Source organism: Oncorhynchus kisutch, linkage group LG6 (assembly GCF_002021735.2).
Source record: "Oncorhynchus kisutch isolate 150728-3 linkage group LG6, Okis_V2, whole genome shotgun sequence".
NCBI classification, from domain to species: Eukaryota; Metazoa; Chordata; class Actinopteri; order Salmoniformes; family Salmonidae; genus Oncorhynchus; species Oncorhynchus kisutch.
In genome coordinates, this window is record NC_034179.2 from 25,821,914 (window position 1) to 25,846,184 (window position 24,271).

The 24,271-nt window shown below is 42.6% G+C and overlaps 1 protein-coding gene across 7 annotated transcripts in view; it reads left to right on the top strand.

Moving 5' to 3' along the window:
- ksr1a (kinase suppressor of ras 1a) overlaps window positions 1-24,271 on the top strand; it is a 42,959-nt gene that overhangs the window by 4,302 nt on the left and 14,386 nt on the right. For all 7 annotated transcript variants that reach the window (XM_031826475.1, XM_031826476.1, XM_031826477.1 and 4 more), the window contains exons 2-3: window positions 10,679-10,819; window positions 23,879-24,026. In XM_031826475.1, coding sequence (XP_031682335.1) covers window positions 10,679-10,819; window positions 23,879-24,026 — 289 coding nt within the window. The remainder of the gene's footprint in view (window positions 1-10,678; window positions 10,820-23,878; window positions 24,027-24,271) is intronic.

The following is a 24,271-nucleotide window of genomic DNA, read 5'->3' on the forward strand; positions in this document are numbered from 1 at the left end:
TCTGAAGCAGTTTGTCTGACTGTGACACTTAAGCAGTAAATGACAGGAGAGGATTTCCGCTCCCAATAATCTTCTACCAAACAGCCTCAAGTGACAGAAAAGTATTCACACGTTTCTACATTTTGTTGTGTTACAAGGTGGGATTAAAATGGAGTTGTCTTTTTTTTTGTCAACAATCTACACAAAATACTCATGTCAAAGTGGAAGAAAAATTCAGACATTTGTAGAAAATGTATGAAAAATAAAATACTAATATATCTTGATTACATAAGTATTCACACCCCTGAGTCAATACATGTTAGAATCACCTTGGGCAGCGATTACAGCTGTGAGTCTTTCTGGGTAAGTCTCTAAGATCTTTGCACACCTGAATTGTACAATATTTGCACATAATCCTTTTAAAAAATGTTCAAGGTCTGTCAAGTTAGTTGTTGATCATTGCTAGACAGCCATTTTCAGTCTTGCCATAGATTTTCAAGACGATTTAAGTCAAATATGTAACTAGGCCACTCAGGAACATTCAATGTTGTCTTGGTAAGCAACTTCAGTGTATATTTGGCCTTGTGTTTTAGCTTGTTGTCCTGCTGAAAGGTGAATTTGTCTCCCAGTGTCTGTTGGAAAGCAGACTGAACCAGGTTTTCCTCTAGGAATTTGCCTGTGCTTGGCTCTATTCCTTGCCGATGACAAGCATACCCATAACATGATGCTTGAAAATACTAAGAGTGGTACTCAGCGATGTGTTGCATTTCCCCCAAACATAACACTTTCTATTCAGGACAGTTCATTTTCTGTACAGGCTCCTTTCTTTTCACTCTGTCATTTATGTTAGTATTGTGGAGTAACTACAATGTTGCTGATCCATCCTCAGTTATCTCCTATCACAGCCCTTAAGCTCTGTTTTAAAGTAGCCATTGGCCTCATGATGAAATCCGTGAGCCGTTTTCTTCCTTTCCGACAACTGAATTAGGAAGGACACCTGTATCTTTGTAGTGACTGGGTGTATTGATACACCATCCAAAGTGTAATTAATAACTTCACCATGCTCAAAGGGATATACAATGTCTGCTTTTTTATTTTTACCCATCTACCAATAGGTGCTCTTCTTTGCGAGAATTTGGAAAACCGAGGCATTGGTTGAATCTGTGTTTGAAATTCACTGCTCGACTGAGGGACCTTACAGATTATCATATGTGTGGGGTACAGAGATGAGGTAGTTATTCAAAATCATGTTAAACACTATTATTGCACTATTATTGAGTCCATGCAACTTATTATGTGACTTATTAAGCAAACATGTTTCTCCTGAACTTATTTAGCCTTGCCATAAAAAAGGGGTTAAATGCTTATTATTTCAGCTTTTCATTTTTAATTAATTAGCTACATTTTCTAAAAACATAATTCCACTTTGACATTATGACATTATTATGTGTAGGCCAGTGACACCAAATCTCAATTTAATAAATTTTATATTCAGGCTGTACAACAGAAATGTGAAAAAAGTCAGGGGGTGTGAATACTTTCTGAAGACACTGTATGCACATGAAACGTTACTCTTAAAGAGCTTGAACAGAGTTGATAGCTTACCGGCTGTAGCTTATTAATGTCTCTAGATATCAATTTTCATCAATGACTCTTTTGGATGAATGCATCTCCATGTTATGTGCAGATAATCCATCCCTGAGCCTACCTACCGAACAGCAGCGAGACATGCATCATTATCTGTTTTGTCTTCTCATGATGCTGGAAAGAGTTTTGCTCTGCGGCTTGTGGTGTAAGCTATTGTGGCTGTTTCTATATTTAGGCAGCATTCTTCCTACGCATTTTCAGTGTTGGTTGTTAAGTAAGAAAAATCAAATGGCGTGCTGGGAGGAGAGAGCAGGGAGGAAAGGGGGGAGATCAAAGCAAATCAGCTGGGCTGCTTCGTTTGACCTGGCAACCGCTGTGTCTGTCAGAGGCCTAGGAGACGACCGGGGAGAATACAAATCAGCTGGGCTGCTTCGTTTGACCTGGCAACCGCTGTGTCTGTCAGAGGCCTAGGAGACGACCGGGGAGAATACAAATCAGCTGGGCTGCTTCGTTTGACCTGGCAACCGTTGTGTCTGTCAGAGGCCTAGGAGACGACCGGGGAGAATACAAATCAGCTGGGCTGCTTCGTTTGACCTGGCAACCGCTGTGTCTGTCAGAGGCCTAGGAGACAACCGGGGAGAATACAAATCAGCTGGGCTGCTTCGTTTGACCTGGCAACCGCTGTGTCTTTCAGAGGCCTAGGAGACGACCGGGGAGAATACAAATCAGCTGGGCTGCTTCGTTTGACCTGGCAACCGCTGTGTCTGTCAGAGGCCTAGGAGACGACCGGGGAGAATACAAATCAGCTGGGCTGCTTCTTTGACCTGGCAACCGCTGTGTCTGTCAGAGGCCTAGGAGACGACCGGGGAGAATACAAATCAGCTGGGCTGCTTCGTTTGACCTGGCAACCGCTGTGTCTGTCAGAGGCCTAGGAGACGACCGGGGAGAATACAAATCAGCTGGGCTGCTTCGTTTGACCTGGCAACCGCTGTGTCTGTCAGAGGCCTAGGAGACGACCAGGGAGAATACAAATCAGCTGGGCTGCTTCGTTTGACCTGGCAACCGCTGTGTCTGTCAGAGGCCTAGGAGACGACCGGGGAGAATACAAATCAGCTGGGCTGCTTCGTTTGACCTGGCAACCGCTGTGTCTGTCAGAGGCCTAGGAGACGACCGGGGAGAATACAAATCAGCTGGGCTGCTTCGTTTGACCTGTCAACCGCTGTGTCTGTCAGAGGCCTAGGAGACGACCGGGGAGAATACAAATCAGCTGGGCTGCTTCGTTTGACCTGGCAACCGCTGTGTCTGTCAGAGGCCTAGGAGACGACCGGGGAGAATACAAATCAGCTGGGCTGCTTCGTTTGACCTGGCAACCGCTGTGTCTGTCAAAGGCCTAGGAGACGACCGGGGAGAATATGGCTTTCACCACAGAAGACACACAAGCAAATGATTGCAGCAATAACCACCCTATTTCTGTTTCCTATTTTACTATTGGTAAAGCAAACTGTGTAATCCAGCAGTCAGCTTGCATGGTGTGGAAATCGTGGTGGTTTTAGAGGTCTGCAGTATTTGTGTAATAGGAAAGGAGGATTTGCATGAAATGGCTCCTCAATGTATGGAGGGCTGTATGGGCTCCCGAGTGGTGCAGCGGTCTAAGGCACTGCATCTCAGTGCTAGAGGCGTCACTACAGACCCTGGTTCGATCCCAGGCTGTATCACAACCGGTCATGATTGGGAGTCCCATAAGGCGCTGCAATTAGCCCAGCTTTGTACGGGTTAGGGGAGGGTTTGGCCTGGGTTTGGCCGTCATTGTAAAATAAGACTTTGTTCTTAACTGACTTGCCTAGTTAAATATAGGTTGAAAACATTTTTTTTAAAGTAGGCTGCAAGGGGTTTCTCTGCCCTATTCAAACAAGCTTCCTTCCTTTCTTTTATCCTTCCTTCCTTGAAGTGGAAACCTGATATGACATTATTAGATTTGGTGAGAGCCATTCATTATTTCCAGATCGCATGTATTATTTGGAGAGCAGTTGCTCCTATACCTGTGTAATAACACTGTAGTTGCGTTGTAATTGCTTACTAACAGCCTTTAGAGATGTTATTATTACTCACATGCACTAAGGAACAGTCCCTATTCCTCGTTCTTGTGAGAAGGGTTTTATATCTGTTTCTCAATTGAATTCAGTTTAATCTCAATTCCAAAATTCTGTGCAGCACAAAAGATAATTAGGAGGCCCGATTTAGAGAATGATACAACACCAACTCAAACTCTGACTCTAAGTTCTATGGGAATTGCCTTGTTAGATAATAATGCATGTTTGGTTTCAAGTGTAACTCAGGAGAAGACAGTCATTAGCCCGCCCTCGTGCTGTTCTAACTCACTCATGTCAATGTGTAGCCCATAACACTGCACAATGATCTTCTAATTGATGTGATGAGGCTACAATTGATTCAGGGGCTTGATGCAAATGCAATCCCTAGGTTGTGCTATTGTGTTGTATTTCCTGAGACGCCTACATGTAGCCTATGCCAGGAGATAACATGCAAAAACCTCTCCGGCACTCTAGTATCAGGCATTTGAGAAATGGCTCCCAGAATAGAGCTGTGTGCCACTGACTGGTGTAGGTTATCATACTGCAGTTCTAGATACCTGCACTTACAGTACATCACTTTTAATGATATTGTGTCTTTCTCTATACTGTACACACTCTTAACTGCACAGACCTTTTAAGAACTGTGAAGAAGTGTGTGTACATGACGTTTGCAATGCACCTGTGTGTGTGTGTGTGTGTGTAGTCCATGCATTGGCCAGGGTTGTGTTGTGGGGGAGCTGGGGCGGTGGCTGGAGCAGGCCAGGGACTGACCTACAACATAAGGACAGAGGATTAGTGGCAGCAGCCAGTCTCCCAGCCCCTTCCCCTCCCTGTGGGGTCAGTCAGCCCCAGTGATGACAGAGGAGGGGTCAGCGCAGCGGGCCACTGTCTCTGATAGTCACCCAGGGCGATGGGCGCTCAGCCCTGTCACATAGCCCTCGTGTCATGTGACCCTCCCTCCCTGCACCACCCGTAACTGTGCCTCTGTCCATCGTGTCACCATGGTGGTGGACGTGGGTGATTTGTGGCACCTTCATTTTATTACCTGGGGGCTTCTTAATATGCGGCAACACGTTACAGCTGTTAGTTAACATTTAAGGCCCAATACAAAGGCCTTAATGTTCCATGATCATTATCTCCCAGATCACAGTGCTGCGTCTACCCTGAGCCCAGTGCACACGGTGACACTGACTGGGCGCTCACATTTTTATTAACACTATCATGGACAGCATGGGGCCAGCAGATAAGGACAGATGGGGCTATAAGTGTAAAGACAATCCACAACAAAGCTTTCACATGGTCCTGTGTGCTTGATGGTGATACTATTGTGTCCTGATGTGTTCTTGTGCCTCCTTCAGTCATAAAGACAATCCACAACAAAGCTTTCACATGGTCCTGTGTGCTTGATGGTGATACTATCGTGTCCTGATGTGTTCTTGTGCCTCCTTCAGTTATAAAGACAATCCACAACAAAGCTTTCACATGGTCCTGTGTGCTTGATGGTGATACTATCGTGTCCTGATGTGTTCTTGTGCCTCCTTCAGTTATAAAGACAATCCACAACAAAGCTTTCACATGGTCCTGTGTGCTTGATGGTGATACTATCGTGTCCTGATGTGTTCTTGTGCCTCCTTCAGTTATAAAGACAATCCACAACAAAGCTTTCACATGGTCCTGTGTGCTTGATGGTGATACTATCGTGTCCTGATGTGTTCTTGTGCCTCCTTCAGTTATAAAGACAATCCACAACAAAGCTTTCACATGGTCCTGTGTGCTTGATGGTGATACTATCGTGTCCTGATGTGTTCTTGTGCCTCCTTCAGTTATAAAGACAGATACAGCAACAACAAAAAATTGGAAGAGACACAATTAAACAGGTACACATTTATTTTGCATCTTTAAAATGTGTGGCTTCTGGGGGGGAAGATTCTGAACACTGACCACAGACGGTAGATGCCTTAACTGCTGTACAGTTCTGAGGGAACCAAAGGATAATGATACGTAATACAGGTGACAATAGAAACTGCTAAGAGTCGTGGAAGTCTTCTTTTACCACCGATGACTCCAAATGTTTTAGCTCTGAGAAATCTGTTACCTTTTCAATAGTCTAAGTTCTGTTTCCCGGGGGGGAAATAAATATTGCACAATTCTCCTGCAGAGAGGCATTGATGTCATTGGCAAAGACATCGATGTAAGGCTGTCATCCAACGTTTATTCGAGTACAAGACGGTTGAGCTGAATTTGGAGGAAACGAGTGGAACAGTAGGACTTTGTCCCCTGTGGTCAGACCGGTGTTCTGGTGTCTTTCTGGCTGCTCTCTGGTGATTTGATTCATATTGGCTGTCACTCATCTCCTCAAGGCACTAAAGCATTTCCATGGTGTTGTTTCTCCATTTCAGACTAACAGTTGGGATCTGGGGCTAGTCAGACCACCTCATCCCCCACCAGAGTCCATGAGTTCCATCCTCCTTGACTGATCACAAGACTGACTGGAGAATCTGTCTCTAAATCTAACTGGTACATTTTGAATCCCAATAAGTTACTCAGTAATACAACCCTATTTGAACATATATCTGAAGAATGGTGCAACGCTACTCCAGCTTTTTGTCTTTCTATAGGAATTGAGCTGTCATTCAAATGTTACCTAAAAATCTAATCGTATGAAACTGCAGTTGTCTCTAGTCTGAGGTGTAATTTTAATGGATATTGCACGTCGATGTGTACTGTCTGACCCTCTGTGTTTCATGTCTATGGGAAAATCCCACTCTACAAAATGCTGCTGACGACTCTGGAGTGAGGTTGCTAGGTAACATGACGTCACTCTTGCACCAGTGTATTGTTCACTGTGCTGCCTGCGTGATCCCCATCTACCTGTGTGTGGGTGAATGTGTGGTGCTCGTGACAGGTGGTGCCCAACTACACAACGTCATGTTCCACAATGAGCCTGCTGTCTCTGCAACTCACAGTTGAACGAATAGAAGGGAAACCGTTAGTAAAATATATGACTCGGGGATTCGAACCGGCGACTTTTTGGTTACTGGCCCAACACTTTAACTGCTAGGCTACCTGCCGCCCTACTCACTCCTGTACTACTGTTGTACCTCATGTTTCATGACCGTTCAAGCTATACTGAGAGAAGTGCTGACAGAAGTCTACTTAATAATGCAGTCTCATTCCTGCTCTGTGGAAAAGTAATATTGAGCTTAAAAACGAAAGGAAGACCCACAGATACAATAAAGAGAGCTAGTTGTCGGGAAGAAGAAGCTTACTGGCTCTCTTGTCAACCCACAGCATGAGCTCTTCTAATTGGCTAACCTCAACGGTCAAATGCTTGCACCTAGAACAATGGTCACAGTCCAGATACATTGGTTCAGTATACAAAGTTGAATGGGCATAGTAACATATATGAATAGAATAGGGTTCCCTTTAACCAGTCCTGTCAGACAGTCTATATTTGAAGTGATTCAGTAAAATACTATTACCTTCAGTGGTCATGGTACTATTGAGGCTTCAATGAGTCTAGTCACAAAGAATATCCTGCTTCCCATTCATATATGGCCTTCTGTCTCTTTTCCCTTTGCGGTCCCTGAGTTCGTTGCTTCTGAAGATCATATCAAGTTCTCTTCAAGTCAACTCCCCTTACCACTGTAACGGCTGTTGGTGGAAGAAGGTGAGGACCAAAGCGCAGGGTGGTACGTGCTCATGATTCTATTTATTTAAACTCAGAACACTAAATAACAAAGAGAATGAAACAAAACCGAAACAGTTCTGTAAGGTGATGAAAAACACTAAACAGAAAATAATCACCCACAAAACACAGGTGGGAAAAAGGCTGCCTAAGTATGATTCTCAATCAGAGACAACGAACGGCACCTGCCTCTGATTGAGAACCATACCAGGCCAAACACAAAACCACAAAATAGAAAGAAGAAATTAGACTACCCACCCCAACTCACGCCCTGACCAACCAAAAACAAAGACATAACAAAATAACTAATGTCAGAACGTGACAACCACACTTTTTCAGTTCATTGAAATACCAAATAGGCCGGGTTTCTTTTTCCCAGTCACACGACCAGGGCAAGAATGGAAATTGAGCTTATTGAGGAGGGCAATCTTTGCACTCAGTACAATTTAGAGCTTGGCAATTGGCAGCCGATGAGCTGGAGTGGTCTATGGAGAGCCCCTTGGCCCAGGGTGAGGTGTTAATATGTGCCCCGTCCTCACCAACACCTGATCTGACCCCTCCTTATGTCCTCATCCAGATGCCCTCTCTCCTTTTCTCTCTTCCTCTATGCTCCCTCTCTCCCTCTATACTCTCTCTCTCTCTTCCTCTATGCTCTCGCTCTCTCTCTCTCTTCCTCTATGCTCTCTCTCTCTCTCTCTCTCTCCCTCTGCTCTCTCTCTTCCTCTATGCTCTCTCTCTCTCCCTCTGCTCTCTCTCTTCCTCTATGCTCTCTCTCTCTCTTCCTCTATGCTCTCTCTCTTCCTCTATGCTCTCTCTCTCTCTCTCTCTCTCTCTCCTACTGTCTCCTCTCGCCTGCAGTGGAGAGGCTTTTGTTAACCGCTGCCGCCGAGCCAAGCTGCCTCTTACATCCCAAGGCCACATCTTCTCTTGCCGAATAGTGTGGCTGAGCATGTTTCTGAGCGGTGTGTACTACAAGAGTGTGTGTGTGTGTGTGTGAGTGAATGAGCTAAAAAAAGGCATGTTTTGCTCATTGTTGCTCCGGCTCTTGAGATGTGACTGGTGGGTAGAGTGGAGTGATACCTGGTGGTGCCATGCGGCGTGGTGCTGCTTGCAGCCTGCTGTAATGGACACTCAGATGGAAAGGGAGATAAGGAGACGGTATACGCTCAGTTGAGAAGGCCAGTGCAAACTAATACCATAGTGCTGTGAGATTTACTCATAGGACCACTGTATCTGGTAGTGGCCTGGGAAGGCTGGGGCAGGGGGTGGAGCCTGCTGTGTCCTTATAATGTTGCTATATTAATGTCGTGGTAATGCTCTAGTTTAGAATCGCACACCACTGTATGTTCAGACTGTTGTCATTAACTTAACAGGTCCCTCATCTCTTCTTTTTCCACTGTCATGTCCCATACAAAGACTTGATATCCCAGTGTTCATTAGCACAATCACCACCAGGGCAGCAGTGTCAGGTGTGCTGTTTGGATGGTACACAGCAGTGATGTATATCAGTACATCCGATATCAGGTGAGGGGGCATGTCACTTGCAGGGGGGGGGGGTTCTTGGCATATCAGTGACTAAGGCTTCAGTCATTAAAGTGCTGATTAGCAGACACAGGTGGCGGAGGGCTGGGGGGGTGGCGGCAAGGTTGGGGTGTGTGTGTGTGTGAGTGAGTGAAAAGGGTGACTGGCTTTATGGTCAGCAGCTGCATGGTAACAGGGCGTGCTGTGAGTCAGCGAGCCGCTCCCCTGGGCACTGGTGAAAGGGCCATCTCAGCGGGTGAGCCCTCCTCCCTGATGTCAGCAGCACAGGCCTCATCCTTTCTCCTCTCCCCTCAGACTGCACTGCTCCCTGTGTCATCACCAGCCACCACAACACAGTGCTGCCACAACCTGTTCTCAGAGAGGGAGGGAAAAGGAGAGGGAGAGAACGAGAGGAGGAAAGACAAAGAGAAGGGGACAAGAGACGTAGAAAGACCGAGAGATAAGCAAGTTGGAGGGGGTTGTGAGGGGCAGATCCTCACCCCTAACTGCCGGTCTCTCAGTGTCCAGTCTGCCGCTCTGCAGCTTCCTCTCTGCAGAGCTGGAAAATGAATCGAGGTAGCCAGCGCTCTGTTTGTTTGTAGAGGATCATGGTGGAGTGCTTTCACACATTCTGCAATGTAAGCGTCCTCCCTGTTTTTGTTTATTATGTGAACAGCCTATTATGTATTTCAGTATAAAACATGGACCCCGCGGTCCTGACAGACAGTTGAAAAAACAATGTGATACCTGCGTTAGCACCTAGAAAAACCATAGCCCATGGGGCGGGAGGGGTGAATTTCTTGATGTCAGGGTTGAGAGGCTGTCTGCTAGCCTCACTGTGAACTTTGTGTCTCCCAGGACTGTGATGTCACTGTTCTCCTGCTTTCAGCCGCTGCAATGTTCAAATGACACTTGGTTGCCATGCCAGTGGTGCAGACACCCTCATGAGAAGGCCAGCTCGCTGTTCCCTTCCATATAATAACAGCTATTTATATCTATTTGACAGCCCTGCTTTTCTGACTGCCTGTGTGGGAACATGGATGGTGGAGAAACGCCACGTTGTGGAATGAATAAATGTGTCTGCGTGATTGGAGTAATTTGTATCAGATTGGCCTCTCCTCATGTCCTGGGAGAAAGCTCCAGAAGGATGGTGTGTTTCTGTGTGTGTCTGGTGCTGGTTCATCTCCCCAGTGTTCTACCACAGTCCACACATAAAAGAGAACGTTCCCTCGTTGTCTCTGGGGCAGCCATGTTTGTTTTATAAGATTCATTTTTTTGTCCTTGTCCAATATTTGACAAGGGGCTTTGCATCTGCTAAATCTCCAGCATAGAGCCCATGCTATAAACATGACTTGACATTGTCAGTGGCCGTCTTATTCTGGCTTTCATTAACCAGTTAATATGTACACTGTCTGGTAGGTCTTCTGTTTAGTTAATCAGTTATTCAATGATTTGAATATGCAAGGAATAGTTATGGAAGTATGACGCACAAAGAATAATTCGGCATCATTTAATCAGAGCAAAAGGAATGATTAACATTTCAATTAATGTATCCCTGGTATTTAATGTTTACTATGTGCTATTTCTGCAAAGATCGATTTGGTATTCACATTTTGCATACCATCATTTCTGTAGTTATGTCCAATGAGCTCATGGCTTTTTTCAATTCACCTATACTTCCCTGTCACACTAAACTACACACTCGACAACACAGTGAAGAGTTGCAGGTATCCTGCAGGCCAGAACGGGTGCTCTAAATCATCACACTAACCCTCCTTTCTCTGTTGTTGCTCGTTTCTGTTTCCCCCTGCAGGTGAAGCTGATGAAGTACATTTGTAAGCAGCTGCAGTGTAAGCAGAAAGTGCCAGAGACGGAGAGGCCTCAAGCCTTGGACAGCTACCCACGGCTGGGGGACTGGCTGCGCACCGTCAACCTGAGACCTGAGCTCATAGAGGTAGGTTCTAGAAGTGTGTGTGTGTGTGTGTGTGTGTGTGTGTGTGTGTGTGTGTGTGTGTGTGTGTGTGTGTGTGTGTGTGCCAGTGTCTGTCTGTCTGCATGTTGGTGCAAACGTAAGTATGTGTACAGGGCTTATTTTGTAATGACAGACTCTGATAAACCCATTCCTTTCTTTTCATAGAGCACTAATGTTTAGGTCTGATCAATTCTAGCAGTATTTTGCAATAAAATGTGCTGGTTGAATGCTGTATGGGGAATTACAGTGGGGCAAAAAAGTATTTAGTAAGCCACCAATTGTGCAAGTTCTCCCACTTAAAAAGACGAGAGAGGCCTGTAATTTTCATCATAGGTACACTTCAACTATGACAGACAAAATGAGAAGAAAACATGTAGGATTTAAAAAAAATGTTTTAATGAATTTATTTGCAAATTATGGTGGAAAATAAGTATTTGGTCAATAACAAAAGTTTATCTCAATACTTTTATTATTTTTTTTTTTTTATTAACAACAAATCAATACATAAAGCACATGAGGGAACACAAGCATACATAGATTACAAACAATGGACAATCGAGCTAGGGGGTACAATATCACATTACAATTACACAAGGACCTTAAGGGACATGCATATACTTACAATTCTAACAGCTTTTTTGTTAGTAGAGCATTTAACCGTCTTAAAATACAGTTCAATTTCTTTTTGTAGGGTACGAAAATGTGGTTTTCTGTTTGTAAATTTACATTTGTGTATATGAAATTTGGCCAAAAGAATAATGAAATTAATTACATAAAAATGATTCCGCTTATTTCTATTGTATGTAAAGAATCCAAACAGTACATCTCTCCACAATAGTGTAAAATCTTCATAAATGTGTTCAATTATAAACCTACTGATGTCTTGCCACAGTTTTCTTACATGCATACAATGCCAAAAAAGATGCACAACTGTTTCTGGGTGGTCATTACAAAAGGAGCAATTTGAGTTGATGTTTTCCTTAAACTTCTTCATATAGTGGTTGGCAGGATAATATTTATGAATAATTTTAAAGGAAATTTCCTTAATTTTGTTAACAAGTAGGTATGTTTGTGGCAACATCCAAACTTTTTTCCAACAGATATTATCAATAAATCCATTCCAATAAGGCATGACATAAGGTATAGATACAACATCCTGCTGAAACAAGGATCGTATCACTCTGTTGTTGAATGGACCAAAAGAGAAACAAATCTTTCCTACTGATGAGTCAACAGGGTCAATAGAAGGTAGGCTCTGAGGGTCAGGTCTTGACATGTTCCTGAATAATATAGCAACACCTGAGGGAATGGCATCTAAAACAATTGCAAAATCTTTAGGTGTTACAGGGACCTTGTAAAGTGATAAGAATTCTTTATAACTGAGTAAAAAACCCTCTGCATTTACCAGTTGGCTCACCAATAGGATATTATTTCTGAACCAATATTCTAAAAATAGAGAGGTATTTTTATACAATATATCACGATTATTCCATATATAATATCTGTGTGGAGAAAAATTGTGTTTATAAATTAAGGACCATGACAAGAAAACCTGCCGATGAAAAGCAGAAAGTTTCACTGGAACTTTGTTAATATTATAATTGCAAAACAACATGAAGTTAAGGCCACCAAAAGTAGAGAAGACATGATGAGGAATAAAATTCCAGATAGAAGTGGGTCTTCTTAGGAATTGTTTTATCCAAATGATCTTGAAAGTATTATTTAAAGTAGTAAAATCCAGAAAATTCAGTCCACCATTCTCATAAGTGTTCATTACAACAGTTTTCCTAATGTAATGGGTACGGTTTCTCCAAAGAAAGTTGAAAAGCATCTGGTCTATCTCCTTGCTTATTTTACGGTCAAGATATAAAGGTAGAGCACCATATGTTAGTCTAGAGATACCTTCAGCCTTGGTTATCAGGACTCTACCTTTTAAAGATAAGTCCCTCTGTAGCCATTGATTTAGTTTCTTCTGGGTTTTTTTAATAAGAGGGTTAAAATTTAGTACGCCTCTAGACTTCTGATCCTTTGTAATGGTTATGCTTAAATATGTAAGTTCTTCTTTTACTGGAATACCATAATATGAAGGTGTCACACAATCTTTGACAGCCATGAGTTCACATTTCTTAATGTTAAGATATAGACCAGACGCTTTGGAAAAGGATTGTATCACATTGATCGATATGGGAATTTGGTTAGCGTCTTTCAGAAAAAGTGTAGTATCGTCAGCCAGCTGGCTTATAATAATTTCTTTACCAGCTATGGAAATACCTTGTACAGGACTATTATTTAAAGAATTTGCAAGAAGTTGGGTGATTAATAAAAACAGGTACGGAGAGATAGGACAACCTTGCCTAATTCCTCTCTTTAACTCAAATCTAGGTGAGGTGCCATATTTCAATTTGATAGAGCTGTTACCATTTGCATAGAGAGTCCTAATAGCCTTACAGAACAAATCCCCAAAGCCAAGTCTCTCAAGGGAGTGGAAGAGAAACTGATGCTCTACTGTGTCAAATGCTTTATAAAAATCTAAAAATAATATGAAGCTATCCTCAGTTATTAGGTCTGAGTAGTCAAGTACGTCTAATACTAGTCTGACATTGTTAGAAATATGTCTGTTCCTCATGAAGCCAGACTGTGTTTCATCAATGATTGCATCCAGAACTTCTTTAATTATTTTTGCAAGTAGTGAGGCTAATATCTTATAGTCATTATTAAGAAGACAAATTGGACGCCAGTTATCGATGAGCAGCACTTATTTTTTAGGCTTAGGTATCAGTGTTATTAACCCCTGACTCATTGTAGGAGGGAGAACATTATTTTTAATAATCTCTAAAAAGACTTCAAATAGGAAGGGAGCTACTTGTTCAGAAAATAATTTGTAAAATTCTGATGTAATTCCATCAACACCTGGTGATTTATTGTTCTTTAGATGTTTGATAGACTCTATAATCTCTTCAACTTTGATGGGTTCATCACACTGTTTAGATTCTATATCACTGATAGAGTGAACATTATTCAGTGAGTTAAAAAACATATCTGTGGATTCCTGACAGTACGTAGAGCTATACAATTTTCTGTAAAAATTGCTGCAGTATTTAGCGATTAATTTTTGGTCATCTGTAATAACACCATCAATGTTTAACTTATGGATAGTGTTATTTTTAGAGTGAAATTTCTCAAGTCTAAAGAAATAGGATGAATTCTGTTCTCCCTCCTCAATCCATTTTTTCCTAGATCTAATAAAGGCTCCTTCTGCTTTTAATTTATATATATTATCCAGTTTATTTTGTAACTCAATTAGTTCCATCTTCTCCTCCCCCAAGAGGTCAGCTGGGGACCTCTGAGAAAGGGAAGTTATCTTAATGATCACCTTTTCCTCCTCAGCTCTTCTGGTCTTAGCAAGATTACTACCATATTTTCTAAGATATTTGGACACCTCAAATTTAAAGAGCTCCCAGTTCTTGCAATAAGATTTTTCTTCACAAGCCCTTTCCCAAAAGTGTGAGAGCAGATCTTTAACCTCAAATGTAACTATATCATTATTTAATAATGAGCCATTTAGCTTCCAGTAGGATGTTCTACCAAGGTTCGTATCAGGGGTAAATATTTTGATATCAATGTAAATAGCCTTATGGTCTGTGAGGGGAGTAGTACAAATATTTGTAGTAACACACTCACTATCAATACATTTGGATATAAGCCAAAAATCGATTCTGGATTGTCTGGAGCCTGTTTTGTTACTCCAAGTGAATGATCTTTCGGCCGGAAACCTCTCTCTCCATATATCAGTAAGATCAAACTTTTCCATAAAAAGTATTAAACCCAAATTCTGATTGGTTGGCCTACCTGGGGGCCATCTATCTGTTTAATTATCTATTGTAATGTTAAAGTCCCCTCCTATCAATAATAACGAATTGGGAAATTTAGATAACCAATGAAGTATATGTTTCTCTATAGATTCAAGCAACTCATCATTCTCATGTTTGGTGTTGTACCCGTAGAAGTTTACAGTAATGAGTGTAATGTCATTGTAACTGATCACAAGACAAATAAAGTGACCAAAGGGGTCACATTCCGAGTGTAGAATATTACCACCAAAGGTATTTTTCATTGTAGTGACACCAGCAGAGCGTTCAGATCCATGGGAAAGCCAAATATCGTTGCCCCACTGTGACCTCCAGAAGTTGGCATCAGCAGAAATTGAGTGAGACTCTTGAAAAAAGCAAAAATCTGTTCGAAATTGTTTAGCAAATAGAAATAAGGCCTTGCGCTTCACACTGTTTCGTAACCCCCTAGCATTAAGAGATAATATAGACAAAGACAAAACAACAAAGATTATATAAAAGTATAAACTGTAGTAGGATGAGTCAAAGACGTAGGAGCAGTGAACGTAAACGATAAGGAACCGAGATCTGCACCATTTAAGTCAATTTAAAGTGAAAATAGCTTATTCCATAACCTTTGAAATTCAACTCAACTGGAAATTATGTTCAAGACCAAACCAAGGGTTCTTGTAGTAAGAGAGACTAAAAACCCTCTTTAGTGTAATCAGGAACTATTTTGAGAAATAAAACAAATAATAATTTAAATAAAAGGGTACCTACTATTTTAAGTACATATGAAAACTGATCATAAAATAATTGTATAACAAAATGTTTTACATATAAACGTTCCTAAGACCTTTTTTGGAAATAAGTATTAATAACTAAATAGAACAATAACCGTGTAAAGTCAGAGCAGACCTGTATGCCATTTAAAACAGTATCTTAGTTACTGTATACATAAAACATAAATTCAGCTTTCAATCTTCTTCGTAAGTTTATAAACAAAATAGGACTTCTGGTCATACAAGAACAAATTAATGAATTGAAATACCTGAGTATTCCTTTAAAATAGTCACCTGATGCTTGTTAGGTAAACCACATAAGGAAAATGAGAATACCATGGCTGAAACCATCAACCTGTTCCTTCTGGTGAGATTTTAGGGAGGAATATGGATTTCTGAACCGTTGATGAAACCTCGTCCTCCGACGAAGTAAGCAGCCTTCCCCTCACTTCGTGCTATCTTGATCGTTGGCCACAACTTGTTCCTTCTTTCTATGTCTTCCGGGCTGAGATGCTCGGCGAAACGCATACCATGGCTCTGAAGGAAGGCGTTCTTCCTAGCAGCTTTCCAGACAGCATCCCTGTAGAATCTGGTAGTGAATAGGATGATGATACCCCTGGGTCTTGAATCGCTTTGCTGTTGCTTCTTGCCGAGGCGATGTACAACGTCGATGGTATCACCAACTTTGTTCTTCTCTGCAGGCAAAACTTCTTGGCAGATACGGATAGCCTCTCCTCGCACATCTTCATTCTCCACCTCTGGCAAGCCGTAGAGTCTCAGGTTCCATATTCTTGTGTATTGTTCCAGATCAGTGAGACATCTATGGTAGACACTGTTATTCTTTTCCACCCTTTCCACATTTTTTTCAACTTTTGCCACTCTCGTTTTCACATCATTAATTTCACCACATGCAAACTCCACAGTCTTTTTCAAGCCTTCGATAACCATGGTGTTCGCGCCTACCATTTTCTCAATGGCGTCACACCTGGAGTTGATGAGTAAGGAGAGGGTAGCCACGATGTCAGAGTTCATGTTGGGTTTTTTGGAGGGTGGAGGTTTGCACGGAGTAACCGGTAAAGAGGGGAATTCGTCATCTTCAGCATTCGAAAGCATGATATTATCCATAGGCCAAGTGTAGTTATGGCAGTTGTCTATAAGCACGTTTCTCTCTTGTTGATTAGCAATAGAACGGCTAACTTTTTCCTTTCTTTTTTTGTCACGACTTTGCATGGACATGCTGAAATAAATTATCCAATTATCATTCCAGTCACAGGAAAGGTCTTATATCTTGAGCAAATAAAAATAATAATGACTAAACTTTAAAGAAAAAAAACAATTTTCACAATCTTTCTGAAGTTTGGTACGGAGCTCGGTAAAAAAGCGTCTGTTCAAGCAGCCATCTTGGCCAATCTCCTCTCAATACTTTGTTATATACCCTTTGTTGGCAATGACAGAGGTCAAATGTTTTCGGTAAGTCTTCACAAGGTTTTCACACACTGTTGCTGGTATTTTGGCCCATTCCTCCATGCAGATCTCCTCTAGAGCAGTGATCATTTGGGGTTGTTGCTGGGCAACACGGACTTTCAACTCCCTCCAAAGATTTTCTATGGGGTTGAGATCTGGAGACTGGCTAGGCCACTCCAGGACCTTGAAATGCTTCTTACAAAGCCACTCCTTCGTTGCGCGGGCGGTGTGTTTGTGATCATTGGCATGCTGAAAGACCCAGCCACGTTTCATCTTCAATGCCCTTGCTGATGGAAGGAGGTTTTCACTCAAAATCTCACGATACATGGCCCCATTCATTCTTTCCTTTACACGGATCAGTCGTCCTGGTCCCTTTGCAGAAAAACAGCCCCAAAGCATGATGTTTCCACCCCCATGCTTCACAGTAGGTATGGTGTTCTTTGGATGCAGCTCAGCATTCTTTGTCCTCCAAACACGACGAGTTGAGTTTTTACCAAAAGTTCTATTTTGGTTTCATCTGACCAGATGACATTCTCCCAATCTTCTTCTGGATCGTCCAAATGCTCTCTTGCAAACTTCAGATGGGCCTGGACATGTACTGGCTTCGGCAGGGGGACACGTCTGGCACTGCAGGATTTGAGTCCTTGGCGGCGTAGTGTGTTACTGATGGTAGGCTTTGTTACTTTGGTCCCAGCTCTCTGCAGGTCATTCACTAGGTCCCGCCGTGTGGTTCTGGGATTTTTGCTCACCGTTCTTGTGATCATTTTGACCCCACGGCGTGAGATCTTGCGTGGAGCCCCAGATCGAGGGAGATTATCAGTGGTCTTGTATGTCTTCCATTTCCTAATAATTGCTCCCACAGTTGATTTCTTCAAACCAAGCTGCTTACCTATTGCAGATTCAGTCTTCCCAACCTGGTGCAGGTCTTTTTGTTTCTGGTGTCCTTTGACAGCTCTTTGGTCTTGGCCATAATGGAGTTTGGAGTGTGACTATTTGAGGTTGTGGACAGGTGTCTTTTATACTGATAACAAGTTCAAACAGGTGCCATTAATACAGGTAACGAGTGGAGGACAGAGGAGCCTCTTAAAGAAGAAGTTATAGGTCTGTGAGAGCCAGAAATCTTGCTTGTTTGTAGGTGACCAAATACTTATTTTCCACCATAATTTGCAAATAAATTCATTAAAAATCCTACAATGTGATTTTCTGGATTTTTTTTCTCATTTTGTCTGTCATAGTTGAAGTGTACCTATGATGAAAATTACAGGCCTCTCTCATCTTTTTAAGTGGGAGAACTTGCACAATTGGTGGCTGACTAAATACTTTTTTGCCCCACAGTACATGCCTAAATGTGACTCTTCATGTGAAAGGATTGTTTGTAAGGATAGCAAATGTAGAATATAGCCATCCAAGTCTCATGGGTTTGCAGCCTCATGGATCTTAAATCATGCAATTTAGTGTCCTAAGAAATTATACTGTTGTAACCAAGAGCAATTTCAAATGGCAGATGATGCATTTTTTTGTCTCAGTTTTGAAGCCACAAACCAAGAATGTTTAACACATTTCAGAGAACAGGCTGCTACTGTGTGTGACCTAGACACACCATTTTACAGTCCAATACAACAGTCTGAAATCCACTGCAGGAGCCCATACAGAGCCCATACCCCTGTTGGCTGCTGCTCTGTGTCTGCATGTCCTCAGCTTTCATTAGGTCCCTCAGGCATGTGCTGTCCCAGCCAGCCAGGCTGGATACGAGCTGCTAGGCTAGGCTGTAGCCTAGCAATGGCCAGGACTGGAGGGGACAGGTCAGGGGAGAGTGGTGCTCTGTTGTCTACTTACTAGTGTTGTTTTGGCTGAGAGGCTCCCGTCACATTCCACACACTCTGGATGGACCCCAGATATGGCACCACCCCTAATCCATCGCACTCCCCCCAGCTCTCATCATTGCTCTATTTTTACTCATTGGCCATTGAGTGATCTGTCTGTGCCCTGTGAATCAATTTAGGAAATATAGACCTGTAAACACACAGTTGTGTTTCATATAGCCGACGCCAACAAATTTTTGAATGTATGTTTTAATCTCATTCACACACTTACAGCATGTCAACAATGGGAAATTCCACAAAATATAATAACAAGCCTTTCACGACCAGTGGTGGAAGAAGTAGTCAATTGTTATACTTGAGTAAAGATGCCTTGATAGAAAATGACTCAGGTAAAAGTGAAAGTCACCCAGTAAAATATTACTTCAAATCAAAGTTTATTTGTCATGTGCACCGAATACAACACCTTACAGTGAAATGCTTACTTACAGGCTCTAACCAATGGTGCGGAAAGAAGAAAAAAGGTGTGTGTGTGTGTGTGTGTGTGTGTGTGTGTGTAGGTACGTAAAGAAATAAAACAATTTCTTTCTTTACTTAAATATTACTTGAGGAAAAGTATTTGGTTTTAAATATACTTAAAAAGTAAAAGCATAAATCAGTGCAAATTCCTTATATTAAGCAAACCAGACAGACAGCACCATTTTTTGTGTTTTTAATTTCTTTAAGGGTAGCCAGGGGCACACTCCAACACTCCGATATCATTTACAAACAAAGCATTTGTGTTTAGTGAGTCCGCCAGATCAGAGACAGTAGTGAGGACCAGGTTTGTTCTCTTGTTAAGTGCATGAATTGGACCATTTTAACATCCTGCTAAGCATTCAAAATGTAACTAGTACTTTTGGGTGTCAGGGAAAATATATGAAGTGAAAAGTACATTATTTTCTTTAGGAATATAGTAAAGCAAAAGTTGTCAAATATATATATATATTAAAGTAGATATACTGAAAAAAACTACTTAAGTAGTGCTTCAAAGTATTTTTACTGAAGTACTTTACACTACTGTTTACGACACAAGGACACAATAGCGTAACCAAGTTACAGGAAGGCAACCGTAATACATTTGGCTGTGGTTGGTTGGCATTGATTACGGACTGGGGCAGGCCCAGCAGGAGATGTGGAGAGTGACAGAACCTGTGAGGGTGACCTCAGGTTACTGAGATGTTAGTTAGAATGTAGCTAGGTCATAGGCAATGACTAAGAAGCGTTGGCTGTGAGGAATGAAGCACAGCTCCACACATATACAGTTGAAGTCGGAAGTTTACATACACTTAGGTTGGAGTCAATAAAACTTGTTTTTCAACCACTCCCCAAATGTCTTGTTAACAAACTATAGTTTTGGCAAGTCGGTTAGGACATCTACATTGTGCATGACACAAGTCATTTTTCCAACAATTGTTTACAGACAGATTGTTTCACTTATAATTCACTGTATCACAATTCCAGTGGGTCAGAAGTTTACATACACTAAGTTGACAGTGCCTTTAAAAAGAAAATGATGTCATGGCTTTAGAAGCTTCTGATAGGCTAATTGACAAAATTTGAGTCAATAGTAGTTGCCTGAGGGGAGGACTGATGGTGGAGTGGGCCTATCAAGGACAGTTCTGGAAGATTCAGGGTGGCATTGACATTGGAGAGGTGCAATTCCTATGACATGTGAAGACCCTATAAGTTGATAGCATTTCTTGTCAATGAGTGTCAGGTTCTGTTGGTTCATTATAATGAACTCCTGCCTTATGCACTTGTGTGGTTGCGTTCACCCTTACACCATAACTATCACCCAGTCAAAATATACAGAAACCACTGGGTAGACAAGCAGGATGGTGGACATGATTGTCTGGAAGAAGCAATGTGCCAGCTCAATCCAAACAGGATAAAAGTGCACCGGAACAATCCAATGTTCACCTTGTGCGAGAGAGGTTTTTATGGTTATCAAAACTTCACGCCAGGGTAATAAGTCTTTACTTAAGTGTTTCTAAAATTCTGTATGGGAAAAATGAATGGTGTATAAACGATTGGAACCATTTCCCTGTTTGCACACTAGGTTTTATGGGTATTATGACACCTCCACTGTGAGGCTCTACAGCCACTACATCAAAAACATGTATAACAGTATGCATTTTTGTCAGGCTAGACCATACAGCACTGAAACTTTTGACTTGAAAAGTGATCTATTGAACAACTACCAAAACTGTACATTTACATGAGTCATAAAAATTAGCAGTTGATATTTCTGCCTATTGTATCTGTGTGTTTACAGGTCTAAATGTCTAAAATGTAAGATATTCTAAAGCTGTTTGTTTGTGTAGGTAGTGCAGACAATTGACTTCTCTTATTCCAAATTATTGTGTGTCTCCCCCAAATCTAACCACTTTTGCAGTAAAATATTTTTATACGATCACCCATTTCTTTTTGGAAGACCTTTAGAGATCTGGAAAAGCATGGTTGCACTTGTTATACAACAGGTTGGAGTATCTCAGAAGCTAAAGCCCTTTTTGAAGATTGGCCACTAGCCTAACAAGCAAGGCTTTACATCATGTTACATAACCAGCCAATCGGTGGATATCAAGTTGGGAGCCTCTTGCAGGTCTGTGTGTATCTTATGGTCTTAAGTAATGCCAAAAGCCTCATTGTGACAGCACTCCTGGAAGCCATCCAACTGGGTGAGCCTGCTTCTACACGTCAATGTAACCCAGACCCAACATATCCGAGAACTGCAAATGGTTTTTGTTACATGGAAAAGGAGTATTTTCTTGTCTTAGATACAGAATTTCCAGAAATACCTTCTTAGCTTGTTGAGGCTGGTGAGACAATGGTTTTAGCTCTGTAAGGTTACAGGGTTCATTCCCATCCACACAATGTGCTTCAGGCCAGCAGGGGCTCCTCCTGACTCTGTGATCACACCTGTGTTGAACTTGAGGGTTAGACCTGGCCAGTGAGTCACAGACCCTGGAGTAGCCAGGCTGACATCAGCACTTTATGGGGAGAAGGTGGACTGTAGCCCGCTGTAGTCTCACCCACACACTTACCCCAACCCAGCCAGGTCCTCAGTATCACCTCTTCTCTCTGTGTCTCTGGCTACCTCACAGACTGACTGAGCTGTGTAGCTATACCTGTACTAGAGGAGGCAAGGAGAGGGGGAGGGAGAGGAGGAAGGGAGGGAGGGGCAGGGAAGGACGAGCCAATGGCTTGGCTAAGAGGGAGGGAGAGATGCCTGGATAGTGGGGTTATTCGTGGTGTGTGACTTGAGGGTTTGGGAAGTAGTGGATTCCTCTCGCTGGAATGAGTAGATCTCTTCATCTACAGTTTGTTAACTCTTCCCCATAGTATGTAAACAAAGCTACAGCTCAATAATTCAGTAAGTATATTTAAAATCAAACGTGTTTTATCCGGTTGTAATTTTATTTCTTTTCTGGAGGCAGAATTTTAAAAAAACTAAAATGGTACAGAAATAACATGGCTTTTCCTGCTGTTATGACCTTCATGCCATCTTAAAGCATCCAATTTTCAGCGGTGTGCCACTATCTTTTGCTCATTGGACATTGTCATTTCACACAGGACTGTGTTGGACAGCCTGCAGAGTGTTGGGTTTGTTTGTTTAGATGAAGGTTTCCTGATGGTTTGTGCCGGTGGTGATCCTGAAGCACTAGACCCGGCTGTTTTAGTGAATCTCTTCTCATTGTCATGTCTCCTGGTTGCACCTAACTGTGTTGGTTGTGTTTGTGCACATACTCACGGCTTGTCCTGAAGACATAGTTATTGGTTACAGCTCACCTTTGAGACATAGGGTGGTTCGGGGAGTCGGCAGGGGCTGGTAAAATAGGCTGTAATATAGAGGGTCGTCAACCCATAGATGAAGGGACAAAGGTATGTCTGAAGTACGGGCGTAACTACTCATGTTAGACAGCGTAATGTATATCCAGGTACACACTTTTAGAATGACACACTTCAAGAAGGTGACTGAAAGTCCTAAACCAATAAAGGCTACAACTCACAGGCTTGTGAATCATTTCAATTCCGAAACTATTGTCACAATAGTTATGTTCTATTGACCATGGAATACATTTTCTCACCATTTTGCATTCATTTCTCATTTGTGTGGTGGATTTGAGTGCGCACAAGTAGACTGTGAGTGATGCACAGAGAAACTACTGGGAAGGGATGGTGTGTACTGTTTGTGACACAAACACAGTCACTCTGCTATGCCACCACCAACTAATGGAATCAAATCTCTCTGTCTATTTCTAGCCAGAAGTTGGAGCATTGTTCAAAGACCGAGTTTCTTTGCTCTCCTCTAGGTGGAAGGACCCAGGGGGCTTTGGCCAGTCAGTCAGTCAGTCTGTACTTGCTGGTCTCTGCTCCTGTTCTGGCCTGTCCTGTCCTGTTCTGTTGATATATCTGGAGATAGATGTCTGTCTGTGCTGGCTGGCTTTGGTTGATGAGAATGAACAACGATCACCTTTTGTGTCTAGCATAGGCGAGTTGGATACTAGCATACTAGTGTAAGATGTATACGTCTTCCTCCCGAGTGGCACAGTGGTCTAAGACACTGCATCGTAGTGCTAGCTGTGCCACTAGAGATTCTGGGTTCTAGTCCAGGCTCTGTCGCAGCCGGCCGAGACCGGAAGACCCATGGGGCGGCACACAATTGGCCCAGCGGCAGGGATGTCCTTGCCCATCGTGCACTAGTGACTCCTGTGGCAGGCCGGGTGCATTGCACACTGACACGGTCGCCAGGTGTACGTTGTTTCCTCTGACACATTGGTGCGGATGGCTTTCGGGTTAAGTGGGCACTGTGTCAAGAAGCTGTTCGGCTTTGCCTCTCCTGATCTTGGCCTCTCCCAAGTCCGTACTGGACCTGCAGAGATTCTGGGTTGAGACAAGACTGTAACTACCAATTGGATACCCTTGAAATTGGGGAGAAAAAGGGGTAGACATTTTTTATTTTATAATTTTTTTTATCCGTGGTTATGTTGTATTTATCCGTGCTCTATCACGTTGTACTGTATGGAGAGGTCCGACTGGATAGTGTGTGGTGGTACTGATCACTCATCTCCTCCTGACCTTGTCTCTCTCTGCTCCTCTCGCCAGGCGGTGCCGGTGAAGCTGTCCTTGGATGCCTTGCTGCAGATGCCAGGTTCTCACGTGCGGGAGACCATGAGGAGACTGGGCTCCAGTTTAGAGGAGTGTTCTAGGCTCAGCGCTGCCCTCTCTTGCCTGAAGAGCGCCACTGAATCAGGTGGGTGTCTGTCTGGCTGGCAGGCAGGCTGTCTCTGTCTGTCCGTCCCTTGGAGAATCTGCCTGATCTGACCTGTCTCTGTGGAGTTTTACTGACTATTAGTCTCAGCGCCAGGCTGGTTCTGCTCTATTAGCCCTGCCAGCAGCAGCAGGCTGCCACCCAGGGTAAGGTTATGTTGTAGGACAAAAGACACTAGGTTAAGGGGTTGTGGGGTGGAATGTGCTAGTATGACTAACAGTTCTGTA